Source organism: Falco biarmicus, chromosome 3, assembly GCF_023638135.1.
Source record: "Falco biarmicus isolate bFalBia1 chromosome 3, bFalBia1.pri, whole genome shotgun sequence".
Classification (NCBI taxonomy): domain Eukaryota; kingdom Metazoa; phylum Chordata; class Aves; order Falconiformes; family Falconidae; genus Falco; species Falco biarmicus.
The window spans coordinates 117,496,092-117,519,777 of record NC_079290.1 but is presented as its reverse complement, the minus strand read 5'-3'; the positions used below and the strand labels follow the sequence as shown (position 1 = coordinate 117,519,777).

Genomic DNA, 23,686 nt, shown 5'->3' with positions numbered 1-23,686 from the left:
GGTTTAATTGTCCCCCATGAACTACCCAGGCATTGTTTTGGTGGAACCCAGATGAAAGTTTTCCGTGTCCCTCTCTGTGACTTTATAAGAGGGCTGCTTAACCGGTCCCTTCTGCTCCTCCTTGAGAGCTGTCGCAAATGAGCTGTGCGCCTTCCAGCACGCCACAACGCCGAGTTTCCCTTGGGGTCTCCATCTGAGGAAAACTGACATCCCCCTGGATCAGACCAGAGCCTGTTTGCTCCTCGGTGTTACTTTTCCAGTGAGTTCTTTCTAGCAGTCGTAAAGCCAGAGGGAATTCTCCTCCTGCGAGCTGCTGCTCCGTGTGTTCTCCTGGTTTCCAACGGGTTGTTAGGGGCTCGGGGGTCCGCTGCGGACCGCCTGGGTCAGCGGGGAGGTTGCAGGGTGGGGTGAGGGGGGTGGGTGATCCAGCAGATGTGGCCAGCTCTCACGTGCTCCGCAGGGATGCTTCTGCTGCAGAGGGAGCAGAGCTTGTGGGGGGGACCCAGGGGGGGTGCTGGGCCCCGTGGCAGCGCAGGCGGCTCACCAGAGCTGCTCTCAGCGCTCCTCGGTGGGATGCTGTGCGTTGGGTTCTCTCCATGCTTGTTATTTTCCTGCTTGAATCAGTCGAACTGTTACCCTGATAGGGTTTCATGCTGCTATAAACGAGCTGTCCTCTGCCAAGGCATCTGTCCCCGTTCCTGACAGCAATCGCTTAGCGTGGCAGGTCGCTTCTCTTTACATGAATCTGAATCTGAAATGATGCTCACTGGTTTTATCAGGTGAGGAGGTTGTCCCTGTCCCCTTTCTATATCCAGAAAACGGGACTGTGGTGTATGTTCCGTTGCCACCTTCCATCTGCTCTGCAGAGGAGTCCCCTCGCCCCTGCCTTGTCGTACCTGAACGCTTTACGTGTGGGGTTGGGGTTCGAGAAAGCTGCAATGGGACATTTCCAGTTTGCAGGTGGAGTTGATGTGTGGCAAGTTTATCCCTCAGGCTCTTTCTCTTGCTCCGCCCGAGCTTCGCTTCGCGTGTGGTTGAACCTGCTGGCGCCGCCTCTGCTGCACTTCATCACCAGTGTGCAGCTGCCCTCGCCCCCCGGCCGTGACACGCTTCGGGGGCGCCTCAGCCGCCGGGTGCTCCGGCACTCATCCTTCCTGCGCGCGGTGTGCCGAGACCGTGGGACGGTGTGGAGAGGCAGGTCCTGGCCGGCGGCGTGAGCAGCTCCCAGCTGCAGGAGATGGATGCGTTGCAGCAGTTGGCAGCCGGCGCTGAGCGCTGCAGCGGAGGGAGGATGCTGGGCTAAACCCCGGAGGAGCAGAAAGGAGAAGGTACATAACAAGAGCACTGCACCACTTTGGGGCTTTTGCCAAAAAGCAGCAATTAGGCTTCTGTCGCCTTGTGGATGCTGCCACCGATTCCCGAGGGAGAGTGCAGGGAGGGGGGGGAGTTCTGCTGAAAATAAATAAGCACACGGGAAAGGAGCTCGTCTTCGTGCAGAAGCCTTGGAGCACCTCCGGAATGACAGATGGCTGCAGAAACCCTGGCAGACAAGCAGCCCAACACTGTCCTAGCGTGGAGCAGCGTCTTCCAGTAAGTTTAAGAAAATTCCTCCTAGTGACCCGACCGCTGCTTCTGCTCTGTGTGGGTAGGAGGGAAACCAACTTTCGTGTCGTAGCGCTCTGTCGTGTGGAGGGTCCTCTACCATCTATGTTAAGTTCACAGCTGATATTTTCTTTCAAGATCTGGTACCCAAAACCTCCCTATTTTTCCTTCTTTTTAATATACCTGCTCAGCCGCGTGCTGGCGGTGACAACTGCTCCATCAGACCAAGCCGAAGAGTTTGTTGCTCTGAAACACACACACACACACCAAAAGTTTTCCCAGTTACTCTTTGCTCTAGAGCCCTTCCCTCGCCTCCCGCTTGCCTTCCCAGTGCCTCAGGGTTTTAAGAAGGAAAAACGTGTTGTGGTGCAGATGTGTTTATGGAAAGAACAGATACAGAAAGTGGGAAATACAAAATGTATTTTGTATTTTGCGGTGCCCGGAGCTTCCAGCATTGTTAGCTCTTTGGGCTGTACACTTCCCCGAGCGAGACGTGCCACTTAGTAACCAGGCTCCTGCTGAGGTCCTATTTTTCCAGTCCATCACCAAGCTATGCCCGGAGGAGGGATCCTTTTGAAAAGGAAAGGTAGGGCAGAAAGCCTGTTACTGTCTTTAAGCTCTCTCCCAAGTGGTGAGAGGCTGCGGGAATGATACCGAAAAGCTGAGCAAGAAGTCAGGATTTTCTTTTTATTGTTTCCATGGAGACTGAAATTATTACAGTGGTTTCATGCTTGGGTTTCGGCTCCTGAACGGGGTGCCTTTCCCATTCCCGTGCCTTGCAGGGGTGCCCTCTCCCCGGGATCAGCCCTGGATTCAGGCAGCGGCGGGGGCCACCGGGCACGCCTGGCAGCAGAAGCGAGATGGTCTGTGAGGAGGCAGGAGCTTTTGAAGGCAGAAGAGAAGCAAGTTGTGTTTTGGCTGACCAGGCAAACGCAGAAATTGCTCCTGGCTGGCTGCAGAGGCGAGCAGCCGTGCTGCTGCACCGCGGGCGCGTGCCTCCGTGCTCCGCTGAGCCGCGAGCATCGCACGCGTGGGGCTGTACGTCCCACCCGACGTTCTAAGACAAGAAGCAAAGAGCGATTTCCTCACCACTTTACTCCTCCGAGGGCAGAATCTCGATGTTTGTGATGACTTGAGTAAATACCTTGTACTCAGTAGTGGTGTGGGTCTCGTCGGCTTTGGTAGGTGCTCTGCTTCTGCTGAGTTTTGTTGTGGGTTTTTTCTGCTGTACTTAACACAGAGATTTTTCTTATTGCTTTTGCAGTACTTGATCGGTCATAATAATTATTGACAAAGATCAGTATAGGGTTATAAATTCAGACCTGTGCTGTGCACACAATGAAACATCCTCGCGTAACATTTAAGAACAACGGTAATAAATACTAATTTCCACCTCAATTTCTTGATCATAAATATTAATTTCAGTCTCTGAGGCCCAAGGCCTCAGACGTTGCTAACTCGGCGATCCTGACGGACAGGCAGCCGGCGGCAGGGCTGGCCTCTGTCTGTCATATTTCCAGGGACCGGTGGCTCCTCGGGGACACTTTGTCCCCGACTGTCTCGGATGCACAAAGCAGTACGAGGCAGGTAACGCTCAGCTGTCCTCTGCCTTTCTTGGGGGCCATCATCTTCGTTCTGGTAGTGCGTTTCGCTGTCTGTGACATATTTTTAATCACCTTCTGCTTTTATCCAAGTGCCCGGCAAAGCCCTTCTGAGAAAGCAGAGAGGCTGACGTGGATCCCGCTGCCAGCCAGTGCAGCCCCAGGCCAAAACCCCCCTTCCATGCTGAAGACAGACCTCTCCTGCTTAAAAAGATACAGAAAATCTTCCTGTCACAGACACTGTGATCTTGTTAACAAATCTTCTGGATCAGCTGTGGCTTCCTGGGTAGGATGTGCTGCGCTGGGAGGCGATGCCGAGCTCCCCGTTGCACCGAGCAGATTTTGTGGTACCCTGCCCCGGCCATGGGATCTGGATGTGTGGGACAGTGGCCTCTGTCCCCCAGCCAGCACCTTGGCCGTCTGCGACACTTGTTATTTCATGGAAAGTCAAATATGTCATTTACTTCCCTGCAGCGGAGACCTTTGGGCGGTTGTTTTGTTGTTGTTGTGTTGGTTTTTTTTTTATCTGTTACTTTTTAATCTGTCATTTTGTTTTATCTAGCCAAGGTTAATTTTATATTCTTGCCTCACTCTGCTTTGCTTTCATTTGTCAGCAAGTTCTTTGTTCTTATTTCCTGAAATGAGCCAGCAGCGCTGTGCCGTAATAGCTGCGCTAGCAACTGCACCTCTCTGTTGCTGGCGGTGTGATGCTGTAGGTCCTGTATGAATGCTAATTTACCACCTCAGATTTAAAATTTTTCATGAGATACCTAGCTCCTGTGAGGGGTTCCTACTGCTGAGATGTTTCTCTATATGTGAATGCATTTGTTTTCAATAAGTATTTCTAGGCAGATTATACCAAGATGATGCTGACAGAACTATTTGACAGCATCCCTTGATATTTCAGCATCTAGTAAAGAACCGAAATCCTGAGGATATTTTGCAGTTTGTTTTCTCTTTAATCTGTTCTCTTTGTTGCTGAGAGCAGGAAATAGATTGTGTAGCTCTTAGCCTTGATAACGTCATGGCAACGTCCATCTTATTTGATCTGAAACCATTAAGTGTTGAAGGAAGACAGAGGGAAAATAACAAAGGGAGGGTGAGCATTGAACCAAATAATTGCATAAATGCCAAACTAAAACCAGTCTCATCCTGTGTGCGAAGTCCTTTTCCCAGGAATTAGTGAGATATATGTTCCAAGTAATGGATTTTACCAAGGGGGGTGGTGGGGGAAAAGATGAGTAAAGCATCCATACGTAAAATAGTGAAAGCCATGGGGTAGGTACCACTTAAAAGACAGCCTTGCTTTTTCAAATTAATGGACCTTGTCAGCTGAAATACAGTATATATTGAAAACCCTGGAGAGCTAAAGATGTTTTTTTTCATATGCACTCTTCCCCTCAACTTCATTTTAAGACCAGTTTTACTTATTTTCATGGGAATGGCAGTCCGGTTTGATGCCTCTCTTTGATAACACGCTAGCCCAGCAGAAGTCAGTGATTTATTTCCAATGGGAAGGGGATCGTCCCCTACACCTGGGCTGCAGGTCCCAGCCTGCCAACCCTTGCTCCGAGTTGTCCCAAGCTCCTGGCACTTGGAGTAGGCTTGGGAAGGTTCTTGGAAGCTGTTCCTCGCCCAGCGCAGCAAAGTCACTACCGAAACCAAACGGCAGCCTTCGTTTTTCAGGGCTTGTTTGGCACAGGTCTGAACAGCTGCCCAAGGAGGTAGAGAAAGGCAAATTGACTGACGGCTCCTTTGCAAAGGGGTTGACTGTACTGGTCAAATATTTAATGCAAATAAATTAAGTACTTAATAGGACGGGCATAGTCTGAATGCAAGGAGTTTAAGTGCAGTGGGACTGCCCGGGTGCAGTCGCATCGGTTGAGGCATGGCTGAAAAGTGCATTTAGCAAAGGGCAAGGCGAGCCAGACGTGCAGTTTTCCTTAAGCAAATCCTGAAAAGTCTGTGCTGCACTCAGAATTGCTGGGATACGGATAGCGGGAGAGGAGCCTGGAGGTCTGCGTGAGCCAACAGCACAGTTGATTCCTTACCGCGGGTTTTGTGGGATGCGCAGGTTTGTAGCCACGATGGAAGATGATGCTACAAAGCCTGACTGGTTGAATGCTAAATTTACGCTGCGCTAGCTGCAGTCACGCATTTGGCTCTAGTGTGGCTTTCTCTCTGAGAGGTGCAGGAGAATTCACCTGCAAAATACCAAATCCTCACCCACCTGAGTGACGTTTTCTTGCCGCGGTAAAAGAAACGTGTGCTGCGTGGCGCAGAGCGTGCTGCTGGAAAAGGTGCTGTGCCGGGCTGGGGAATGGCAACCCAACAACAGCCGGGGCTGGAGGCTGCTTTGGAGGCACTCCTTCCCCCTGGAAATAAATCACTGACATCTAGCAGTGAATGGAGCACTGAGCCCTTCTTTTCCTTAATGTCTCTGAGAAGCAAAGCCATCGGGAATTTGCAGGAATCACCCAGCCCAGGGGCTAAGGGGGAGGGGGAAACGTGGCGGAGCAGCTTGTGGGAACACCGTGCTGCATGATTGATGGTGATTTCTTATTGCAGTTTCCTGCTTTTTCAACTTCACCACCCCATCTGGGATTGTGCTGTCACCAAATTACCCGGAAGAATACGGAAGCAGCTTGCACTGCGTTTGGTTAATTATAGCTAAACCCGAGAGCCGCATTCACTTGGCTTTCAATGATTTTGACGTGGAGCCCCAGTTTGATTTCCTAGCCGTGAAGGACGGTGGCACTGCTGAATCTCCAGTGCTGGGGACCTTCTCGGGAAACCAGATCCCCTCCTCCCTGACCAGCAGCGGTCACGTAGCCAGACTGGAGTTCCAGACCGACCACTCCATGGAGAAGAGGGGCTTCAACATAACCTTCACCAGTAAGTGCCCAATCCTTCTTTCTGCTTTTCGTTTCAAACTCTGATTTCTTGTTGGAGACTAGCAGGCAAGAGCTTGATCCTGCTAAAACCATTGCTGTTCCAGAGTAAGCCTGAAAATTAGGGATCGCTTTGGATTTGCAGTTGGGAAATCGAGGATTGGTGTCGAGCTTAGAGCTGGTTGCACAGGTTCTTCCTGGCTGTAAGTTTGTGTTGGCCGGTGGGGGTGAGGGAAACCAGTTTGGCCCTGGTTTATCTGTCCACGGAGCAGCCCGGGATCTCCCGTCAGCCCGCAGCTCGCTGTGTGGTGGGGGTTTAACCCCATTCTGGAGGTGCGGACAGCTCGGTGCACATCAGGAAGAGCTCTTAGGTCTTGGATGGTTGGGTTCGTCAGGCAGCACTGTCTTTGTCAGCGGACACGTGAAAGCATGCAAGGCTTGCAAGATAAAGGAAAATACGTAGCAATGTCTTACAATCGAAAGCCTTGAAAGCCCTGCAGATAGTTTTGGGCCTCACGTTAAGTCCAGTCTTCAAATCTCAAATGAATGCTACGGTAATTTTATCCTCGTATTGTCCTATAATTTTCTAAAGAGCGTTATTAAACCTATTCAGCAGAACTGATAAATGACTTTGTTGTAATAGCCTTTAGTGGCACAGCTAAATTAATAGCCTTTCTAGCTATGATTGCAAATCCTCTATTTAAAACTAAAACTAACTAAATAAATAAAAATAAACTGGAGGTCTTATGGAATCGCTTGCCACACTACCGCAGGCTGGAGGCTCATCCGATGGAGTAGCTCGGGTATGGTGGCATCACGTAGCCGGGACCGAGACACCTCGTCCAGAAACGCGGGTGCTCTCCGCCAGCACGCAGCTCCCAGCCCTGACCCACCTGCGTTGGGAGTTGCGGCCGTCCCCTGTAGGAAGACACTTTTAAAAGCAGATTTTTGTTGTTGTAAATGGCTCTTTACGTATGCGTGAGTTAATCTGTTCTGACTGCTTTAACTACCAAAAGGGAGCTCCCGAGTCTCTCGGAGACCTTGCCATCCCTCCCTTCAGTTTAGGGATGAGAGAGGAGACGATGTAGCGCTGCCAGGGATGGATACGGAGCATGAGGAACAGATGCAGCCTGTGTTTTCCCCCTCAGCAGTGCACATAACAAGATATTATAAGAGTAACAACGCTTTGTCAGAAATCCAGAACTCGTATGAATTTGGTCAGGTGCATTAAAGATACTAAAAGCATGTGTGTGTAATTAATCTGGAGGCTTTAATCATTAATACACTGCTCATCTCTGAAGACCACCTCCCAGCAGATGAAGATACAGCACATAATTATGCACTTAATGGGGAGTTAAGGCTATAGGCTTGCTTTCTGGTTGTTGGCCAGCCTGGTTTCTAGCTGCTGGCAAAGGGCAGGGCTTTAAACAGCCGTGGGGCTGCAAGTCCACGTGCGGCTTTGCAACACCTAGAAAGGCAATTGCTGCGAGTCCTTTGTTTCGTCCTAGGAACGATGACAAGCGAGGTCAGGGGCTACGTGGCAGTCGGTCACAGAGCGTGCTGAGAGGACCCTTACTTTTAACTGCAGAGCCTTAAAGCTTTCATTTTGTCTCATTAATGGTTAATTTACGTTCCCTCTATGCAGATGCATGCACTGCGGAATCTTTAGAAATCTTCCTCCGTTATGAGTATTTGTGTGTTTTCATGCTTGAGAGATGGTTAAGGAGATCATTTTGTTCTGCAGGCTCATTTCTGGCCCCTGTTCCTGCTTCATCTCAGCACCCCCTGGATGCAAACGGTTTTAATCTCATCTTTTAATCCCTGTAATTCCTCTGTCAGGTTGCAAATGAGCACTTGCAGTAGGGGGAGGGAACAGAAAAACCTCAGTGACTTCAGCCAGCTGGGAAGCCGAGTGGTGGGGACACATACCTGGTGCCTTAGCCGTTTAGAGAAGCGGTGGCGACGGGACTTCTGCCACAGGTGGCTCGTCCGTGTGGGGGACAGTAGCCTTGCTGGGCCAGGTTCAAGCCCAGGCTGTTTAGTCTTCCCTGTGAGGAAGGTCCAGGGGCGAGAATAAGTGCTGCCTACACAGAAAACCCACGAAAATATTAATTCCCAAGTTTGTGGTCCAACGTACTTAATTCTGAATTGGACAGAGGAGGGGGAAACAAGTTACTCACTGTTCTCTTTTCGTTCCTTCTTAGCCTTCAGGCATAACGAGTGCCCTGATCCTGGCGTGCCGGTGAACGGGAAGCGCTTTGGGGACAGCCTGCAGCTCGGCAGCTCGGTGTCCTTCCTGTGCGACGAGGGCTTCATTCGGACCCACGGCTCAGAAACCATCACCTGCATCCTGAAGGAAGGCAATGTGGTCTGGAACAATGCAGTGCTCAGATGTGAAGGTACCGTTTGACCGTCCTTCCTACTAGTCTGCACGGGCAGCCTGGAGGGAGGGCGAGCCCCTGGTGTTTGCAGCCTTTTGGGAAAAAGGATAAGAGTCCTGTTTAGGTTCCAGTCAGATAACCCGTAGCGATGGTGTATGGCGTTGGCTCTGTAGGAAGCCGTTTGCCATCATATGGGCGGAGGCATTTGTTGCTTAGAGCCAAAGGACTGTTGGACTTCAGTTCTTACCCTCAGCTTCTCCATTACGGCTTTTACAAATCGCTGGAAGGTGTCATCTGCACAGAAGAGTTTGCTTAGGGGAAGGTACCAGTCCAGTCATCACTGAGCACTGAACTTGGTTTGTTTCCTATTTTTGTGTGAAATGAACACTGGGGATTATTTTCATTAGCCGAGTTCTGGTTGCAACAGGTATTTTTTCTAATGACAATAATAAAAGGCTTTGATTGACTGATGACTAAAAGCTTCCCTGCTACTCTTGTCACAAAGGGAATTAAAGAACAGAGGATGGAAGGTACAGGGCGATATTTCTTCTCTCCTGATTTTTGATACATGTAAAATCTGTAGAATTATGAAGGAGGCAAAAGGTACAGATCTTTGCTGTGAAAAGCGAACTCGCAGCTGCAAACGTTGGTACACGTACACGTACCGTCAGCGTGTCTTTGTCAGCGTGGTGCATCAGTCCTGTCTCATGGACGCTGGCAGTCGAGAGCCAGAAATTTGGCATTTACATCCCTTTGCCACGACGGCTGTGATAGCCCACCCAGCAATCTGGGGGGTGGGCTGAACGAAAGGCTTTGACACAGATTTCAGAGCTTTTTTTCCTAACCCTTTAAAGCTTCTACTGTGGAAAAAAAGAAGTGAAGAAGGAGCTCATTAGAAGTGAAAAGTCTCCCTTTGCCCTCTGTTCTCAGGAAAGCGATGCCCTGCACTGGTATTTACAGCAATTGGAATAATAAGTACTGTGCTATTGAGAAATAGTACTGGAATAGTGAGAAATAATGTCAGTAGTTGGTCATGCATTGTTCAAGCGGATGAGCAGCAGCAATCGCGCAATCTAGTCCTTTGTCTTTCAGACTAGAAGAGGAAGGTGTCAGTTGTGCTCAATAACTTTTATATAGTAAGCTGGGCTTTTTAGTGCTCTTGTATAATTTTTCTTTTGGAAGCAGCTGACAATAAGATGTCTGTAGGTTTGACGATTCAAGGTTTCCATTACTTTCACAAGCACGAGCCTTTAAGTTTATGTATTTTTAAGCGTAGAAGGGAAACATATATGAGCTAATACACTTTTAATCAACTCTTAGCTTCGGAAGCTTTGATAACCTTACACCATTAACTTGGGCTTTTTTCCTCTGTGATCACAGTGGTGATTTCTTTGACTCACCCTTCAGTATGCACTCAGTTAAGTGTACGTTTTAATTAGCCTTTTTAAACAAGGAGGAAGTATATAGATCTAAAGTACTGTGCAGTGCTTGGAAAAATTAATGGGAAAGAAGGAGACCTAAAAGAAGAGTTGAAAGACTGATAGAAGTCCTGGCAGGAAATTCTGTAGTTTTGGGGTAGAAAGGAGCTTCTTGTTCAAAAATAATTGGTTTGGATCCAGTTGAGATCAATTGACTTTCATCTGGCATCCTTCAGATGAGCAGCGAGGGGGTTTAGGCTCAGACGTACGTAGGTGACCCGCACCGGTGGCTTAGCAGGACATGAAGAAGCACCTGGGTGATGAATCCTGCAAAGTGCTGAGCAGGGGGAGCGCAAACTCACAGAAGCAGACGCACTTTTCCATCCAATTTCATTTTTTAGAGGACAATACACTGCAGTTATTTAGGGTTATAGGATTTTATACCTCTGGTCCATCAGATCTAGTATCCTTTTTCCAGAAAAGATAATAATATGCCTTCAGCTTCTGCTGGTGGCACAAGGGACCACAATGTGGAATAAACGCCATAGTCTTGTGATGTCCCTGGTGGTAGAAAAGACATGACTCAATTACCACAGATATGAAAGATTTTCTGCTACCTGCCGCTACTGAAATGCAAACTGACCTTGCAGTTTTCTCTGCTTTTATATCTAATAATTATTATTATACCTTGTCCCCTTAGAGCCACTGCACAAGGTCAGGCTACTGACTCCCACAGAGACAGCAGCAGGCTGCTACGTCCTCAGTTTAAGCTGAAAAGGCCATTTCTCACCAGCTGGTGTTGTTCTTCCATCTGGTTCTGTATATCTGTATATATACAGAATTATACACAGCTGTATATATACATATAGAGAAGCGGTGATGATGTGACTTCTGCCACGGGCTGACTCGTCGGTGGGGGGACAGCAGCTTTGCTGGGCCAGGTTCAAGCCCATGCTCTTTACCTTCCCTGTGAGGAAGGTCTAGGGGTGAGAATAAGTGCTGTCTAAATAGAATGGTAAATAAATATAAATATATATATATTTATAAATCTGTATATATACAGTTACACACACCTGTATAACACGCGAGAAACAAAAGTGCATGAGAGCTCTTGCCTGGCGGGCCAGTGCTGCCTGGCGGGGGAGTATGTCCCACCGTGCCGCTGCTTGCCATGATGCTCTTCGCCTGAACTGTGCCATTCTGCTTGTCCCCAGCGCCCTGCGGGGGCCACCTGACAGCGCCCAGCGGAACCATCCTGTCCCCCGGCTGGCCTGGCTTCTACAAGGACTCGCTGAGCTGCGCGTGGGTCATAGAAGCCCAGCCGGGCTACCCCATCAAGATCACGTTTGACAGGTGCTCACCCTGGGCTTCTCAAAAGGTTCTGGTTTGGGGTTGTTTGCGGTGGTTCCAGCAGCGTTGGGTTGTGGCCACCCCCGGAGGAAAAGGGTACGAGCTGCTCAGTTGTGTTTGCCAGCGAGGAGCTCTCCTTCTTTTTGTTTATTTATTTTTTTTAATTGACTCCTGGCAAGGCATTACAATTCACCTAACATTCGAGAAGAAATCATGGAAAACAGTCTTTTTTTTTTTTTTTTTTTCTTTCCCCTTCTTCTCTTGACTAACGCCTGCTAATTAGCAGGGCTGTTTTAGGCAGGCATGGGAGATGTTTTGGGGGGCTGCGCTCCCCCATGCTCAGCCTGCCAGGGAGCAGCACCAGGGAGGATCTGGCCCTGGGTCTGGCTGTCGGAGCAGGGCTGTGCTTTCCCCGAGCCTGGGGCTGTGTCCGAGAGCTGAGCTGAGTGTTCAAGCAGCGGAAGATGCTTGTTGCTGCAAAGACTTTTTGGTGTCAGCAGATGAAGCGGGTGAAGGATCAGAAAGAAACAGAAGCGCGTAGGGGGGGATGCCATGTTCTCAGTACGATGCTCAGGCAGTAGAAGCAGAACCCGCGTGTTGCCCGGTGGCCTGTGCTGCCTCCTGGGTGTTAGAGCATGCTCAGCACCGCGACGAAGCAGAATTAGCACTGCTGTTTTTTCACAGACATATTCTTGCGTCCCTTTCAGATTTAAGACGGAGGTGAATTACGACACCCTGGAGGTGCGAGATGGCCGGTCTTACTCCTCCCCGCTGATAGGTGTCTATGATGGGACTCAGGTGCCCCAGTTCCTCATCAGCACCAGCAACTACCTCTACCTCCTCTTCACCACTGACAAAAGCCACTCGGACATAGGCTTTCAGATCCGATATGAAAGTAAGTGCAAGTCACCAATGTCATTACGCGCTCTCCGGCACGCGGTGCCCTCGCTCAGGGGTCTCACCCTTCCCTTTGCCAGCGACCGGGGGGCGTGAAGCTGCTGCCAGGGAAGTAGCAGGTTCTGGTTTCTGACCCTTCTTGGTTATAATAGAGATTTTAGGTTTTATTTTAGCATCTACAGACTATTGCTGATTTTAGGAAGCGGAGTTGTGTCCCCCTGTCCGTTTCACCCTCTGCCTTTGGGGATGACCAGTACGGCTTTGCCTGCGCTCAGAGGGGGAGCAGAGCTTTCCCCCAGGCTCGTGGCTGCACCCGCAGCAGCCTCCCAGTGCTCTGACACGGGTGGGTTTGTTTGCCATAGCTGTGAAGCTCCAGTCGGACCATTGCTTGGATCCGGGCATCCCGGTGAACGGCCAGCGTCATGGGAATGATTTCTACGTGGGAGCACTGGTGACGTTCAGCTGCGATTCAGGCTACACCCTGAGTGACAGCGAAGCCCTGGAGTGTGAGCCGAACTTCCAGTGGAGCCGGCCGCTGCCCAGCTGCGAGGGTGAGAAGTGCAGGTTGCAGCTGCAGGAGGTGGCAGACGCTTCGTTTGCACGTCTGCTGCAAAAGCAAAGCTGCAATTGTAAAGCTGGCGATGCCGCTTGATCTGTGCATTTTGTTTGGCTTTGATGGGTTGGGCTTTGTTTTGACTTTCAGAAGAACTGATGTTCTTCCAGCTGCTGATAGGGTTTGAATTATTTAATTCTAATTCTTTCTTTTTTTTTTTTTCTTTTTTTTTTTTTTTTTTATTTCCTCACCCAGCCCTTTGTGGAGGTTACATTCATGGTTCCAGTGGTACCATCTTATCCCCAGGCTTCCCTGATTTTTATCCAAATAACTTGAACTGCACGTGGACAATAGAAACATCACATGGGAAAGGTGAGAAACCTTTAGCTTGGAGTGGGTTTAGAGATGGACTGAGGGATGGTGGTCAGTGGGAGACAAGCACTCCCCGTGTGCACCAGGAGCTCGTCTGTCCGTGATGACGGGTACCCACGTGCTTGGCCAGTTGCCGTCCTTGCTGCCACCCAAACATTGCCTCTGGACATGATGCAGAGAGTTTTTTGGTGTTACATCTCTTAATCGTTTTACAGTGGAGAGGATTAAGAGGGAAAGGTGGTCCTGTCACCCCCCAGATCTGCGAGCCTGTGCTGGGTGTTATTTTCTGTTTCAGACCTTTAAGCGTTATCCTCTGGGAAGGTGGTTGGGTACCTGGCATTGCCACTAGTGTCACCCAGGGGAAAGGGGAGCTGCCACCAACACACTGCAGTAGCGTTTAGTACTTGATAGTACTTTCTGCCTTATTTTTCTCTGCGGTGCTGGATCACTATCTCTGTAACATTTTACCGACAGCGAAGTGGAAGCGCATAGTAAATCATTTCCAGACACAGGACAGAACTCGGGCTCTTGGTTCCCAGCTCTGTCCTATTTCTTCATCTCTCGTTTCCCCGCTAGCCTGGGGTATTGCCAGCACAGAGGCAAAGTGCAGACCTGTTCAGCCCAATCTCCTGCGCACACAGGCCAACCTTGTGTCTTGGGGGAAAATTTGAAGCAAATGTATCATTTGCAATTAGAGAGCAAGTTGTATGCACGAGGGCAGGAGGTAATTTCACCTGATCCAGTCTGTATCTGCCTGAGGTAAGCACAAAGGGTATAAATCCTTTATGTAACTTTATATAACGGTCTCGTCGTAGCGGATACGAGCATGACTGGAGCCATCATCAGCCAATTTTGCAAATACCATTTGTATTACAGCGAATAAACTTGTCAATGAACTGCACAGTGCATTAAGGGAACCATCGCATGCTGTGAAAAGTATTCTGTTGAGTAGCAGCAATCCACTCTTCATTAATCCACTGTGCCTCGGATGCAGCTCTCTGACGAGACACCGCATTATCCTGTAGCCAAGCTGAGCACCACGCAGCAAACAGGCACGCTTTTAGATGAGAAAGTGCAACTCTGATGGCCTGTGGGCTTTTATGCCAGCATCAGAAGAAAGTCTTCTAAGCAAGCTAAGCAAGGCTTGAAAAAACACGGGGTATTTTTAAATAGTAGGGATACGTCTGCGTAAGTGTTGGGGCTTTTTGTCACCTGTCCTGTAAAAGATGCTGCTGTGGCTATTCAGTAGTGCAGGGAACAGTGCAGCCCTTACAGCCGTTCAGTGTGATGCAGTTCTGGATCATCAAAAGAATTCAGCCCTGGATCTGAGCATCCTGGATCTGAGCATCCTGGACCGGACCGTGTCACCGTGTCCGTCACACTGACACAAGCTGGGTGTTCGGCTCTTGGCAAAGCTGGTCCTACCTTCAGCGGTCTGAAGCCTGTCAGCTTTTTCCAAAATTCTGGCCTTGGCTGCAGATGATGGAGATTAGAAAACCAAACTGTGAGCTGCTCTGTAAATCCAGCTAGCTGTAGTGAAAACTTGGAGGCCTTTTAGGCAAGAGCTTTGGCTCTTCTTACCGATCAGGTTGTGCTGGGTAGGCGAGGGTGAGATTCCGAGCAAAGAAGTTGAGTGTTTGGTGTAGAAGAATCTCTCACCTTCATGAAAGGAGTGTGTTCGTACTGTGTTCCGTTCGATCCCTCCCTCTCCTTACCCTGCTGGTATCCTTCCTTCAGGGCTGTTCTCCAGGAGCTCGTTAGAAGTGAGCTGCGGTGCACGGTGGGGTCCCTCTCCCTGCAGGTGCCCTTGAGCCACAGCAGCGTGGCAGAGCCCCCCTGCTGGCACGTGGGGGGCTTTCTGGGCTGCGAGGGTGCAGGGAACCTCCACATCCAGGTAAGGGTTAGGGTGAGAGGAGATGATAGATGGAGGACGTAGTTACAACAAGCTGGCACGTGGCCACCTTGCGTGTCAGGAAAGCCCTGTAGTCCGGGGGGTTGGCTGGTTGCCGGTGCGATGGAAGGAGACGAGCAAAGAAAACGTCCTTTTCCCTGATGTTTTCTGGAAGATGTTGGAATGTGTTTGGATGCTGGGCCGTGCTGGTGGGAGCGTGCGTACTCGTACCTACACATCTTTTCTCTTGCAACAACGTTCTGTCTCGGTGATTGACTTCCCCGGCTGTCACTGTGTGAAACCGCTGTGCCTTGCAGCAAGCTTCTCCCAGCTCTTTTCAGCATTCCTGCAACGTTTCTTCTCGTTCTTCAGCAAAGAGCAGCGGAACAGTGTGATACTGAGGCAGAGCGGTAGCCACTAAAATGGAATCAATTTAGTCCTGGGAAAACAGAACAGGATTTTTTCAAAAATAGGAGTAACCGAAGCCGGTTTGGGGTAATGGCATCAGCAGCGCACATGCAGTGCGGAGCCGTCCCCCTCTGCTGTGTCCTTGCCCTTCGGCTCCCTGTTCCTGGGGACCACCGCGTGCATCCGTGATCACCCGGTAAATTTGGTGCTTGCTAAACCCGGCAGCTGTAACAATACTGCTGTGAGAAGGGGATGTATTTACACGACCTAACGTTCCCCGTTGTACCTGATTTTCCTTGTTCTGGTTTGACGTTTCCCACGCCTTTACCAACGCCGGGCTCGTGGCGCTGCCCCAGGACTGGGAAATCTTTGGGTTCCTATAAACCAGACTGGAGCAGGGCTGGTACCCCCAGCCCCCCAGGCTGTTCCTTGCCCCCCAGTCCCCCGGGCTGTTCCCCCGAGCCGGTGGCGGAGCAGGAAAGCTCGGCATCATAAAACCCACTCTCCAAGTTATTCACTCCCAGATCTTTATGAACATCTCACACGTGGCCAGCACACGAGTCCCCTAATTGAAACAAGTTGGTTGTTATAATAGTTATTTTTATGTGACTGCAGACACTGATTTACTTTATGGACTCACGAGCTGTACAATTTGAGTTTAAAAGCAGCTTAATTTTAAAGGTATTTAAGCACTTAAAGAGAGACTATTATTTTTAATCTAAGGACTTCAAAGTGATTTCTTTTCCCTATAATTTGTTTGGCTGTTTCTTTCACAGAGAATGGGGAAAAAAAACCCCAACCCTGCATTTGCAGAGACATTTTGTGCCACTGTAAATTTCAGACCACAGCAAAGGTTTAATCAGAGTCACAAATCCTTTAAAATGAGTTTATAATTTGCCGTTATGGCTCCAGGTACACAGCCCTTAACCAGCTCTGCTGCTGGAGAGACCTCGTGCCTTGGGATGGGAGTTGTTATCCTAAAAATCCTGGAGCTGGGGGCTGTCCTGCTGGATCTGGGAACTGGATAGTGCCGGTGTTCCTCTGGCGGCGTGCCAATTTCGGGCGAGTGATAGCGTTGCTGTTGCTTGGATCAGGTTTTGTAAAACCGAGGGTATAAATCTGCTGTCAGCTGATAACCAGGGAACGCTTAAGGCGTTTTGCATTCGTTGCATCTCCCCAAGTTTTCAGGAAAAACCAGGCGATATCTATTTTCAATTGACTGTACTGTTGGTAAGAATAATAAACGTTGGGAAACCGTTGGGTTTCCTGCCTCGGTGGAGTTTTGCGGGGGGAAGAGCGGAGCTAAACGTTCTCTGCCAAGCTCCATGTAGTATTTATCTGGATGTAAGGAGGGAATTGTCAAAGTCGAGACTGCTCTTGGTCATCGCTGAGCGGTGGGTCACGCAAACAGTTCTGCCCGGGACGCGGGGGGTCGGCACAATGAAATGAGCTGCTGTGAGGGGATGAAGATGAGGAGGGAGGAGGGCAGCTGAGATGCCACTGTGTGCCCTGCTTCTTCCCAGTCCAGTGATCCCTGTGGGAACGGCTTTGTGTTGGTTCCCAGCCTCTCTGACCTTCATTTCTTGGAAGGGAACTACTTGCTTGTGACCAGTAAACCTTCAAAAAGAAATTGAATAGACATAAGGATAAATGGAATATTCAGAGTTATAATTTGATGCTGACAAAAACCTGTTGGGATGGATATTAAATCTCATGCTCCAGAGCTTTAATCAATCTCTAGGTTGGTCTCATCCTGATCTCCAGAAATTAATGGGGAATGGGGAGCAAGGAGGAGATTATTCCTCTGATCCTTATTTACAGATTTCCTGGGCTTGCTTTTGAAGCAGCTGATGCTGTGCTTTGGCAGAGATGGGATGCGGAGCAGGGCAGCCCTGGGGTCTCGCCAGGCTGGCGGTCTCTGTGGTGCTAATCGGTGGCTTAAATGAGATAACCTGGTCGTGCCGCTGGCCGCTCCTGGGGCGTGCGAGGAGGTAGGGACGTAGCTGTGACTAACGAGGGGCAGATTACAGCTCTTGTGCTTGCCCGGAGGAGCCTGTTCCTCTGCAAATAGCCCTGTTGAGTTCAGCGGGGTTATGAGTAGCGTAAAGCCCGAATCAGCATGAGCTGGGGCTGGGGGGGCTGCCCTTCGATGCTCGGAAGATCTTCGGATGAAAGAAGCCATATAAATGCAAAGAGGCTTTTTTATTGCTAGGCATCGCTTTAGCTTGTTAACTTCGTGCGACGATAATGTGACAGGGGTTCTGATAGAAGATCCTGCTTTGCTTTGCAGCCTGAAAGCTGTCGCTGCCATTTTTTGTTTTTCAAAGATGGAATTATTTTCCGGAGAGTAAGTGCTTCTAATTGCATTTGAATTCCAGCATGAAAAATCACCTAGCTAGAGGCTTTTGCAAAACCCTGAAGTACTTACTGTTTTGTGTCGGTAGGTGTGAAGGATACTTTAAGTAACCCTTTACTCCTTTCTTGTTCATTTACAAATGCAGCAAGGTCACAGCCTTCTCACCGGAATGTTTCAAATTGTTGAAATTGAATTTGGAAGAAGGGACAAACGGGTTTCCCTGTATTTGTCTCTTCTTTCTGTGGGTGGATCTGTTGTGGTTTTTATTTTTGGCGGTACAATATGGAGTGTAGGATCCTCTTCGCTTCCAGGGTCCATTCGAGCTAGCGGGAGCTGGGCTGAGCACCCTGACCCTGCGTGCCTGGCACGCGGCTGCACACGCACATCCCACCGGGTGCCGGGGGGGGGGGGGGGCAGCAGGTCCTGGGGGTGGGTCACGAGCAGGGAAGGGACAGCAGGAGCACAGGGCAGGGCTGGGTGCTGGAGTGCTGCTGGCCGTGCCATGGTGTGTACTGGGAGGGGGGTACGGCCCTTACGGGGGACACACACCTGAAGCGAGCCGCCTGTGGCTGGGGAAACACAGGGCTGTCCGTGCCCGACCGGGGACCAGCAGCCAGTCCCACCGCAGGGGGAACAGGAGGTCCCTGCAGTCACACCGCTGACAGACTTCATCTCCTAGAAAAGCCTCTCTGACCTTGATACTTGGCTTAAGCCCTGTTTTCCTAGGTGCGAATTCCTTCCAGAACATACTTGTTTTTGTTGTTTTCAAATCCTCGCGACTACAGCTTTTGCTGCTTTTGCTATCTATGGAAAGGTCAACGCTTTTAAAATAAAATACTCCTCTAAGCTGGCAGGCTCGGTCCTTTCTGCTGCTGATCCGTCCCTTCAGCGAGCCTGTGTCACCTCTGTTCCTGCGATACAAAGGCACAGGAGCTGAAGATCTTAAACGCTTTTCCCTCTTCTGGGCCGTGTACCGTACCCTTGTTTTGTTTCTTCCAACTATTATCATTTTTAACATCAATGGGTCTGTGGTTTACAGGGTGCTTTTCCTTCTCAGTTGGGCTGCTTTTACTGGGAAGCAGGGAATCGATACTGGGATTCTCAGGGAGAGGAGAGGGGCTTTGGCTCTGGGATGAAGGGGTGCCCTGTGGACACGGTGGGCTGAAGACGTCCCTTTTTCCTCCCCCGCAGGTGTGTTCTTCACCTTTCATACCTTTCACTTGGAGAATGGCCACGACTACCTCCTCATCACGGAAAACACCAGCTTTGCTCAGCCCCTGAAGCAGCTGACAGGCTCCCGGCTCCCTGCCCCACTTAGTGCAGGGCTCTTCGGAAACTTCTCCGCTCAAATCCGCTTCATCTCAGACTTCTCCATGTCCTATGAGGGTTTCAACATCACCTTCTCAGGTAAGGACAGGCGGTGGGTAAAGGTTGCATTCTTTCCCTTTCTTTCCAACTTTTCTACAAATCTTGGGAATAACTTTCTGTTGATGCCGTGGAGTGTGATCGGGTCACTGATGGTCACTCCTTTTGTTACCCCAGTAAATTATTCTGGCATTAAACCACAGCATGTCCCAAGAAATATTCTCCTGCAGTCCCCGTATCACCAGATCTAGCCATTTTGTCTGCCTTGAGCCCCAGTAGATTACTGGATTGAATCCCCTGGAATTAAATCCCATTACAGACATGCTTGTTGCTTTCTCCCTCCTCACCCGATCAACATCTCTGCTCTGTTTATGGACCAAGGCTCCACATTTTTGGGGGTATGCTGTCCCTCTTTCTTCCAGATACCTACATTCCTCTTTTTATTAGAGGAAAATCACTGCGGTAGGTACAGCGTTTCCAGCATGGGAAGCTGGGACAGATGGGGTCTTTTGGAAGGCAACGCTGAGCAATCTGGACTTCTTGGATAAGGAGCAAGGCAGAGCTGGTCACTCCCGTTGTCCGTCTGGTCTCTCTTTTTTCCTTTAGTTTGTTGCTCCACGTGGACGGTCACCAAGTGACCCAGCCTCTGCAGCTGGCTTCAGATGTAACACGTGCCTCGTGTGGCTTAGCCCAGGTTTCCCTGATCCCACTGGCATCGCTGGGGAGCTGGAAACAGTAATTCCTCTTGCTGGGCAAGCTCTAATGGACCCTCTGTAACAGCAGATGGAGGCAGACCTCCTGGCACACATAGCAGGGCATCCAGGGATGCAGGATTTTGCTGAGGTCAGCAGCCCTTCTCACCCCTGCTGGGCTGTGCGAGACAGCTTCTGCCCCCAGAACGCCCAGTAAACCAGTTCAGCCCTGCACTTACTAAGCCAAGCCACTCCTGCTGCTGCCTTCGACAGCGATGATACAGAATGTTCCTTTCTTCAAATGAAAGTCTGGATTTTCAGAAGTTGTCAATGAAAAGCGGCGTATGCGTGATGCTCTGGGAGAGCGAGCCCAAGGGGGGCAGGTCTGCCTGTGCAGAGGGGGTCGTCACACCCACAGATGACGGCTGCGCGTGGGGGAGCTCTGGTGGAAGTGCACGAGGTGTTTAACTCTGTCCTTTAACCCAAAGTCCTGCAGATGGCTGCTGAGGTGCTTGCCGGCGCACACATTTCAGAAAATGTAATCTTTACTGCCTGAGCGCCCCGACAAGCCGCTCCGTAAAACAATCAGTTTTACAACCAGAAGCTTATTGTGTTGGTGCTGTTCTTTTCTGTATCTCAGCGTACCTTTTAGTCTGAGGGCAGCAGCTGCAAATTTGGTTTGCTGGCGTGGAAGAGAAATGACCGTTATCGTTGCGGAGCTTGATGCTGATATGGTCTGTCTTTGACAGAGCTATTGCCGTAGACGCAGATAAAAACCTGCCGCGCTGAGAACGGGTTTCCAGTGCCTTTGTTCTGGCCTCTGAAGTTGAGGATTCACATCTGAAACCAGTCTGAAAGTTTCCAATTAACTTTTGTTTTGATGAGGGGAAAAATAGCTTTATGCCATTAAAAAGACTGCTTCTGAGTGTAACTGTTATTTTCAATGTAGCTGGAGACTTCTTTCCTATCTTGGAAGATGAAAATGGGAGTCAGTTGTGGGTTTAGCTTCTTCTAGATGATCTGTGTTGTGGGTTTAGCTTCTTCTAGATGATCTGTGTTAGATACTTCGTACTTTGTGGGTCAGTTATTTTTCAAAAGGAACCCTCAAAAGAGGTTTCCTTCAAACCATGTTGTGGTCGAAGACGTGCATTTGGCTACTAGCCAGAATGCTACATGACCTTTCATTTAGCAACGGCTTAAGTGTTCTCTTGCGTTCCCCAAGCAAGATGCGGCGTTCATTCATTTTCAGGATTAGTAATGTAGAGGCAGCAGAAATCCCATCCGGATCAATTCATCTTCATTTGACTAAACCAGAGGGAGAATGACAAATTTCCGTTGTGTTTTGTCACTACTGATGTCATTTTCATGTTCGCCTGACAACGGTGACAGCGAACGAGACCTGTTGTGCTTTGAGTTGGTGTAAATCAGGATCCTGGTGACGCCCTGGGGGGTTGTGTACTGGGCGTGAAGCCCGAGTTGGTCTTCGTAGCTCAGATGGGATGTACATCTTGCATGGATGCTTGCTTTGCAGAGCTTCACCACGGCTGGGTCAAAATGTAGAGCTCCCTCCTCATCCTCATGCTCAGGGGCTGGGGTGCCTACCCTCACCGCGGAGAACGGGCCATGAGGTGTCACCCCGCCATCCCGTAAATGTCCGTTTGTCCCCTGTAGAATACGATTTGGAGCCCTGTGACGAGCCGGAGGTCCCAGCCTACAGCATCAGAAAGGGGCTGCAGTTCGGCGTGGGGGATGTCCTCACTTTTTCCTGCTTCCCGGGCTACCGGCTGGAGGGCGCATCCCGCATCACCTGCCTCGGGGGGAGACGGCGTGTGTGGAGTTCGCCTCTGCCAAGGTGTGTTGGTAGGTGGTCATGTGCTTTCATTTTGCTTGGCTGGTTACCCTCTGCTGGATGGTGTCGGTGGGCAGGGATGGGCGGCATCCCCCAGGACGGCATCTTTCAGCTCACGGGGTGGTTGGGGCAGGGGTGGGGGGAGAGGGAGCTGGAATGAGCTTTTCAGCCCTGCTGCTGTGTGTGGGGAGGGGAGGGGTGGGCAGAAGAGCTGCAGTCCTCTCCCAAGATGGAGCACACCAAGTGCAGCACAGATGGGGTCACACACACCGGCAGAAGCCCCCCTGCAGCCCACCCGCGGCGCTCGCTCCAGCCCCAGTGGCTGTACAAGCGAACGCATCGCGAGCCATGGGAGAGCTGTCGTCCCTTTGGGGGGGGTAAGGCCATCCTCCCTTCGGATCCGTGCTGTAGCGTGCAATGGTCCAGGCATGTGAAAGCTGCTTCTGGGTGGGTGATCTTAAGCAGCACAAATTCCACACTAGTATGGATGTGTCCGGGACACACACCCCCAGCTTTTAGCTTTCTCGTGTCCTCCAGAGGTTTCTCGCACCTTACACCTTTCGCTTCCTCTCCTCCTAGCTATGGCAAGTCCTTTTTGCAATGCCTCCGGCCATTACTTATACCAATAAATAAAGCTAAGGCCAGAGGAGGGGAAGAGTTCGTCTGTAGCACCGAGCTGGTTTCTGGCTGTCGTCCCTGATGCAGCAGGGCCACGGACACCCTGGTGTGGCCAGGGCTGCCCAGCACCCCCCCTTGCCCAGCACCCCCCCTTGCCCAGCACCCCCCCCTTGCCCAGCACCCCCCCCTGCCCAGCACCCCCCCCTGCCCAGCACCCTCCAAGCCTTACGGTCAGCCTAAAACCTCACAAGTGGCAACGTGCTACGGGAAGGAAGCAGAAAGGAAGAAGGATGCTTCAGGCCTTTGCAGAAAGATGTAATGTGTTTTTTTGTGGTACAGTTCAGCAATTAGGAAACTGTTCAGTGCTGCGCTGCTGCCTGGCTCACCCAGAGCCACGAGGGATCCGTTCCAATTCGGCAGACCAGGTCTCTTACCTGTTTTCACTCTGGCAAAGCCTGCCAGGTAGATTTTCCTGCTCTGTGTTCGTGACCTTTGAGGGCCATTGCAGAGAGCATCCCAGCAAGAGCCAGTTTATTTTCTTGACTGCTGAGTCGTGCCATGCTGCATGCATTTCCCAGCACTGCTCAATGCTTAGGTCACAGGCTGCATCATCCTGCTGTGACAAGCCGCCTCTTCAGGGCATGAATAATAATCAGGTTGCAGAGAAAGCTAATCAGGGGAATAGAAATCAGAAAGAATCATAACCAGGCTTTAAACTTGATCCTCAGACATCATCACTAAGTGGGCGCACTGGCTTCCATTTCCCAGCTCTGTGCTGCAGCTGGCTTTGAATGGGCAGGTTGGTTTGATCATGATGGGCCAAATTCACCGTCTGGTGGTTTGCACAGAGCTCTGGTGGCAGGGTGACAGCTTCGTCTGCGCTGTCCCTGCTGCATGCTCAGCTCTGTGTGCTCGCCCTGGCTACCCACGGATACTGGAGACCTGGCTGTTTAGATCACAGGAGATTCAATTTCGTTTGTCAGACAACCCAGGCACTTTGTTTTCAGTTCGTCTTCTAGAGGTGGGTCTGGAGAGACACGAGAGCGGTTTGTTCCGCTGGCCAACCCCTCTCTCCAGGGTAGGAATGCTCCCCATGGACTGCTGCTTCAGCCCAGAGCCCATCTGGTGATCATCCAGCATCATCCCTGGGTGATCTGTGCTAAAGCAAACGTCCTGCTTTTCCTATGCTACAAGAGAGGAGAAGAAAGTCACCTCCAAAGGACCTGCTTTCGGGTTATCTGCCGGTAGAGGGTCACCTCCCAAAGGACCTCCTCTTGGGGTATCTGCTGGGAGGAGGTCACCCCCAAAAGACCTCCTCTTGGTGTATCTGCTGGGAGGAGGTCACCCCCAAAAGACCTCCTCTCGGGGTATCTGCTGGGAGAAGGTCACCCCCAAAAGACCTCCTCTTGGTGTATCTGCTGGGAGAAGGTCACCCCCAAAAG

At 50.5% G+C, this 23,686-nt stretch overlaps 1 protein-coding gene across 1 annotated transcript in view; it reads left to right on the top strand.

The window, feature by feature from the left end:
* CSMD2 (CUB and Sushi multiple domains 2) overlaps window positions 1–23,686 on the top strand; it is a 305,956-nt gene that overhangs the window by 177,459 nt on the left and 104,811 nt on the right. Inside the window, exons 14-21 of the mRNA XM_056332990.1 lie at window positions 5,772–6,098; window positions 8,299–8,493; window positions 11,108–11,246; window positions 11,951–12,138; window positions 12,503–12,691; window positions 12,949–13,065; window positions 18,912–19,127; window positions 21,449–21,637. Of these exons, the coding sequence (XP_056188965.1) occupies window positions 5,772–6,098; window positions 8,299–8,493; window positions 11,108–11,246; window positions 11,951–12,138; window positions 12,503–12,691; window positions 12,949–13,065; window positions 18,912–19,127; window positions 21,449–21,637 (1,560 nt within the window). The remainder of the gene's footprint in view (window positions 1–5,771; window positions 6,099–8,298; window positions 8,494–11,107; window positions 11,247–11,950; window positions 12,139–12,502; window positions 12,692–12,948; window positions 13,066–18,911; window positions 19,128–21,448; window positions 21,638–23,686) is intronic.